At 47.4% G+C, this 6,367-nt stretch overlaps 1 protein-coding gene across 1 annotated transcript; it reads left to right on the top strand.

Annotated features, from left to right (window-relative positions):
• Positions 1-2,411: 2,411 nt before the first annotated feature.
• On the top strand, positions 2,412-3,062 carry LOC149838927 (uncharacterized). The gene has a single exon (XM_090008345.1). The coding sequence runs from the start codon at positions 2,412-2,414 to the stop codon at positions 3,060-3,062; it is 651 nt and encodes a 216-aa protein (XP_089864471.1).
• The last annotated feature ends 3,305 nt before the right edge of the window (positions 3,063-6,367 follow it).

Below are 6,367 nucleotides of genomic sequence, written 5' to 3'. Positions count from 1 at the left end.
TTGCAAGATCCTTCATCGTCGTTTGTGGGTATCAAGATCGACTCCTTTTGGGTAAAGATGCTTCCATCACCGACCGCACCGATGTCATTCTCAGGGAAGCGTTTTGGTCGTAACCTTCTCAGTCGCAATCGTTCGTCCCGGTAGTTCGCTCAAACTTTTGGGTCGGGTTGGGTCTTGCTCCACTTTGCCGGTTTCCCCCCATCTTTGTGTTGACGTCGTATCTAAGGGTGCATCTTTCAGTGATTATGGCAGGTCAGGGTTGCAGGCTACGTGCTCTGAGGTAGCTGTGATAGAGTCGCCTTTTTCTATTCGACAGAGGTACTTTTTCGGTTCTTTCTCATTTTTCATTTTTCGAGGTGGTGTTAAGGATATAGGTAAGGCAGGCGGTCTCCCCACGTTGCCTGGGTCGTGTCATTAACTTTCTCTACTTTGGTGGATGAGCTGGCCCCTCAGTTTCTGTGCTCGCCGACCTGCTGTGGCCAGGGTGGGGCCCTTGTCCGACGTCGCGGAGTCCACATGGGCATGCGGGGGTTTTCAACATCCTTTGTCGACCTTTTGCTCTCCTTTGGAGACGGTGGCGTACGAGCACCCTCGACAACTTGGCGATCGCTGTGCTGTTGAGTCTGTGTGCGGGTATTTTCTGTCTCAGGGTGAGAGCTCACTATCGTCATCACCCAATGTCGTCTCCTCCTTTCGGGGCTTGCCATTCGGAGGTTCTCTTCTTTTTGAGAGAATGCCTTTTTCCTTTTTGGTGATCAGGATCGGTGCGCGAGGCAACTCTGGCAGCATGTTTCTCAATGCCGCATCTTAGATTTTGCATGTGTTGTCTTATGGGGGGTCTGAGTTTGGGCCTTTCACACGGCAGAGGTTATATCCAGTGGAGGCTTCGTTTGTTGCATGGACCAATACGTTTCCTTTTTCTGGAGTCTCGGTCCAGAATCATTTTTTCTACAGGCTCGTGGATGGCCTTTCAACCTTGGTTTTGTCATTCTCTGTCAAAGGCATAGTCTGTCTGCTTCGCCTGGTCTCCTGCAGTATTGTTAATCCTCCTTCATTATCCATGAGTTGCAGGGCTCCGACTACTATGGACTATTCATCTTCCTCCGGGGAGTGCCCCTTCGATAGCCAGGGGAGTGACCACTCCTCGATCTCTCCTTCTCTTGCGGCTACGACAGAACCAAGCAGTCCCATCTCTTCCTATATGGGTATGTCTGTGGGCGAAGTTGCTCAGCGTCTAGACTTATTGCTTCATCTACCACAACTACTAAGCGTCAAATTCGTTATGCGTGAAACCTTCGCCGCTATCGCAGATGTCTTACCGTCCTTGGTCGCGACTGAGTGTCGTAGCCCTGACATCAGCCTAGCTTTTAATTTGGTCGGGGGGCAATCTCCTACTGGGCAGGGTGGTCTCCCAATTAGAAGACGTTGTCGGTCTCTGCATTCTCCATCTGGTGAGTTGGGGGTTTCTTCGAGGCAGTCTGGGAGGATCCGCACTCCGAGGGGATTTCAGGATTATCAGTTATGAAGACCTTGTATTGAAATATCGGGGCCTGAATTGCCCCTCTAAGCGTCTTTTTCTGGCAAGTTGGATCTGTCAAGAAAAGCTCGATCTCATTTCCCTTTGTGAAACAAAGATGGAGGTTATCTCACGCTCTATCGCCTCCAAAATCTGGCGTGGTGCAGATTTTTTCTTCAAACATGCGATTAACTATGCAGAAGGTCTACTCATCCTTGGGAAGCACTCTCTAGACCTACACCAGGTTGACATAGGAACTTTTTCCATATCCATCACTCTTCTTCTCCCGCCAAAGCCAGTGCCAACTGTGGTCACAATGGTTTACGGTCCCCACCGTAATTCCCGACGAGAAGAGTTTTGGTCGGACCTGAACGGGGTAATTGCTTCTTTCGGGGACCAACATATTGTCATGGGTGATTACAACTGCCTTCTATCGCCAACTGACTCAAGCTTTCAGGTTTCCTTCTCAGCTTCTATGAGGGGCTTCCAAAATTTTATTCAGATGAACCGGCTGTACCCAGTACCCCATGTAGGTGAAACATTCTCTTGGACCAATCGGCGATCTCGACCATGCTTCCGTCAACTAGATTGGGTGCTCGTATCGCCGGATCTTTTGAACTCTATTAATGACATTTCTTGTTGCCTACTTCCACCTTATGTCTTGGACTATAGTCGGATTGTTATCTGATGGGGTCAAGGCTTCTCCGGTAACAGAACCTTCAGATTTGAGCAATGGTGGCTTAAGGAGACAGGTTTCGAGTCGTTAGTCCAACAATCTTGGAGTAGACCTTGCTATGTGGACCGGGCGGCTTCACGGTGCATGGTTAAACTGTTTCGGTTATCTTGCGACATCAAATCTTGGTTGGTCTTTAATAACATAATCAAATTCCAAAATATGGGGGAGTGGGAGCGTGAGCTGTTTAACATCAATCAGTCGCTCTTGGTTATGTCCTCAATGTATGCATCCGATATTGAAAGACTCAATGTTAGATCTGCTGAGTTGTTTCTGCTATTGCAATCTTGGCGTCTAAAAGATGAGATACGCTGGAAGCAGCGATCAAGGATGATTTGGCTTAAAGCAGGTGACGGGAACACAATGTTCTTTAATTCTTTCGCCTCTTATAGGCATAGAAGACATGCAATTCATTCTATGTTTATCGACGATGTCTCCTACTCGAGCAATCAGGTACTCACTGCTGGCACCAACTATTTCACTAACCTGTTTTCCTGCAGCCGAGCGACAGGTGGCGTGATAGATACTGCAATATTCTTGACCATAGATCAGGCTCTCTCCAAATTGATTCAGGTGTCATTCACCGAAGATGAAATCTTCTCGGCTGTGCGAGATTCGTCTGGGTGGAAAGCTCTAGGCTTTTATGGGTATCTGGTGGATTTCTTTCGCATTTTCTGGCAATGTGTTAAGAGTGACATTCTTAGTGTCTTTGCTGAGTTTCATCGCAATGATTGTCTGCCAATTCATTCAAACTTAGTCATTGTGTCTCTTATTCCTAAGGAAGTTATCGCATCGGACATCTCGCGGTTCTAATCTATTTCTGTGTTAGGAGGTTTATACTGCATTATCGCAAAGGTTTTGGCAAATAGGATGCGGTCAGTCGCTCCTAGGATTTTATCGGAGGCTCAATTCTCCTTCATCCCTAATAGAAGGTTTCACCATTCTTTCATTTTGGCCACAGAAGTGTTGCATTCTCTCAAGATTAGCGGGGGGCTTTCATCACTCTTAAGTTTGACTTTCATAAAGCCTACGACTTGACTCATTGACCGTTCCTTTTCAACATGTTGACGAATTTGGGCTTCGGCAGGCATTTCTCTAGCTGGGTTCATGAGCTGGTTATCAATGCACAGTCACAAATTCAGATTAATGGGGTAAAGTGCAAGTAGTTCAAACTTGGTCATGGTCTTCAGCAAGGTTGTCCCCTGTCCCCTTTACTCTTCAACATCGTCTTTGAGGGCCTTGTGGTTTTGGTAAAGAGGGTAGTAGAGTGTGGTCTAATTGAATCACTCGGTATACCAGAGTTCTCGTGTCATATCCTGACCTACGCCGATGATATGATTATCTTTGGAAGGGCTTCAATTCAACAAATGTTAAGATTCAAGCTTGTCCTACTTTTTTTTCTGTCGGTGTCAGGTTTATCTATGAACTACGATAAGTGTTGTCTGTCCTTGGTTAATGCCCCTCCGTCGATGTTGGCCATGGGTCAGCAGATATTCAGATGCACGATAACGGAAAACTCCTTTTTTTATCTGGGTCTGCCGCTTCAGATCAGCAGTGTCACGACAGCTTGGAACTCGACTCTGCAAAAGGTTCATAATAAAGTTTTGGCCTGACAAGCTTCCTATCTTTCCATTGCGGGTCGACTGACTCTCATCAAGCATGTCCTAAATGCTATGCCAGAATTTGTTATGTCAATGTTCCTGATGCCTGTGGGGGTTAGTAAGAAGCTATCTCGGATCTTGGCAAACTTCCTATGGTCTGGACGTGGCTCCAACAATAAGTGTCACCTGATAGGGTGGGATACCCTAAGGCTTCCTCTTTATAGGGGGGTTTGGGAATCAAGGACCCCAGATTGAGGAGTATGATTCTCGTCGTGAAGCAGAGTTGGCTTGCGCACCAACATGAGTCTCCGTGTGCCAGCGTTCTTGCTAAATACAGGGGTGTGGACTCATTGGTTGGAGCCACTCGCGTGAGTCAGCAAGCAATGTCAAAGCTTCGTCGATCATGGATCCAAACTTGGTCTGCGGTTCTTTCTATTAATGGCCTTGTTGACTCGCAGTCCCAGTTCTTAGGACGCGCCTTTGCTCTGAACAACTCTTTCCACGCTAAAGGATGCTATCTCTCTCTCCTTCCTTCGGGGGTAGACCGGTTCTCGGCAAACCTTATATGGGGCAAGGGACCAACTCCTTGATCTTGTTTCCTAGCATGACTCATCCTACACGATCGGGTGCAGACTGACAGCTTCCTTAAATCCATTGAATTTCATCTTTCGAGTAAATGTGTATTGTGCGAGGCAGTCGAAGAATCTGCATTTCACCTATTTTGGGAGTGCACTGTATTTCAAAACATCTTTAAGGTCACCTAGAATAAGCTTGTGGTCTGCGTACGCCACGAATTGTTCGCAAATGAATTGTTCGCAAATGCGTACGCTACAAATGGTGGTTATTTGGTGAACTTGGCTTCTCTCATCCTGGTGGGCCGTTTGGATGACATGCAACAACGCTATTTTTCAGCATATTTCGGTGGTTTTCAATAAAATAGTGAACCTTATCTTGGCAGACGTGTATATCATTCTGCGCATCAACCTGTCTGAGCTTCAGCGCAATCAGCATCCATCGCCACCTCCTGAACCAGGGTGTCGATCGTCGATCAACTGTATTTGTATCTTGCTTTCTTTTCTGGGCTTCTTGGCTTGTATTTTTCGATATGTTAAATGTTAGCTGAACCTGTTTTTCACAATGTTGATGGCTATAGTTTGTCTCTCTCTCTTTATCTCTTTCTATATATATATATATATAGTGAGAACCAGCCTGAACCCACCTCCTAGATTAGATTTGATCAACTGTGAGAGAGAGTTCTGCTGGTCTTGACTTTCAATAAGCCAGCATTGCAACTGACAAGCCTTTTCCCTTTTGCAAACTCCATTGTAGACTGACGAGGCTCTTCTCCCTTTTTTCAACTGGACACATTCTCACCGGTTTCTGACCTTGCCTTCTTCTTCAGTGTCTTTCTTTTCTTCTCGCACACGCCTTCAATGTCAGCCTCCGACCCTCCCTTGTTCAACGATGCCCAGAAGAATGAGAGTAGGTACGCGCCCTAACCCCCTCTTCTTCTTCTTCACTATTTTTTCAGTGTTGTGAGAGGCATACACCTCAGTACCTGAAGCGTACGCCTCAGAGGCGAGGCGCACGCTCAAGGTACTGAGGCGTTGCTGTGATGCACCCCTCATCAACCTCCGACCAGTTGTGACAACCGACCACCGGAGTTGCTGTGCTGCAGCTGCTGCTCAGTCTTCTCCGACCACCGGACGACCGACATATCTCTCGCTTTCGTACCAGCTGGGCGGGTGGTCCTTCTCTTACTGCCTCCCCTCCCACTGCTTCACTTTTATTCCAGTTGTGAGAGGCGTACGCCTCAGTACCTGAGGCGTATGCCTGAGTACCTGAGGCGTATGCCTGAGTACCTGAGGCGTACGCCTCAGAGGCGAAGCGCAGGCTCAACACCTCGCTTCACCTCATCGCATTTAACAACCTTGATTTTTTTTCCTTCTTCTTCTATGTTGATGCAAGGTTTTGGTGGGAGAAGCCCATGATGGTCAAGCTCAGCATGCACCAGACCCACCAGCTCATGTGGGTCTGGGCCAATAAGCTCGCCTACGACTACTGTACCGACTCAGCCATGTTCCCGACCTAGCAGCCCGAGTGCGAGAGGATGTACGACATGGTGGGTGGTGGCATGCTCTCTCGCACGTGTGTCAGGGTAGTTGTGGTGGTGGGATTTTTTAAACATGAGAAAATGAAAGAGGGGGTTGTTTTTCTTTCGAGCATCATTGTCCGTACAATCAGAGGCAACTCAAGCCGCCCTGACACTGCAGGCGCGGGCGAAAAGAAAAGAAAGACAGTGAAGAAGTAGGGAGAGTCGAAAACCCGTGAGCGAGGGAGAGAAAGAAAGAGAGTCCAGTTGAAAATAAGAGGAAGAGTCTCAAAAATGAAAAGACTTGTCAGTTGCAATGCTGGCTTTTTGAAAGTCATGACCAGCAGAACACTCTCGCCGTTGGATCAAATCTAATGGAGGTGGGTTATGGCTGGTTCTCACCCTTCTCATTCTCATATTTTCTA

Source organism: Nuphar pumila, chromosome 5, assembly GCF_984573655.1.
Source record: "Nuphar pumila chromosome 5, dmNupPumi1.hap1.1, whole genome shotgun sequence".
In the NCBI taxonomy this organism is placed as follows: Eukaryota; Viridiplantae; Streptophyta; class Magnoliopsida; order Nymphaeales; family Nymphaeaceae; genus Nuphar; species Nuphar pumila.
The sequence above is the reverse complement of the archived record's forward strand: the minus strand, read 5'-3'. Positions and strand labels throughout refer to the sequence as shown.

Coding starts and splice junctions, on each gene's coding strand:
- LOC149838927 (XM_090008345.1), top strand. CDS start 2,412: ATGGGGGAGTGGGAGCGTGAGCTGTTTAACATCAATCAGTCGCTCTTG.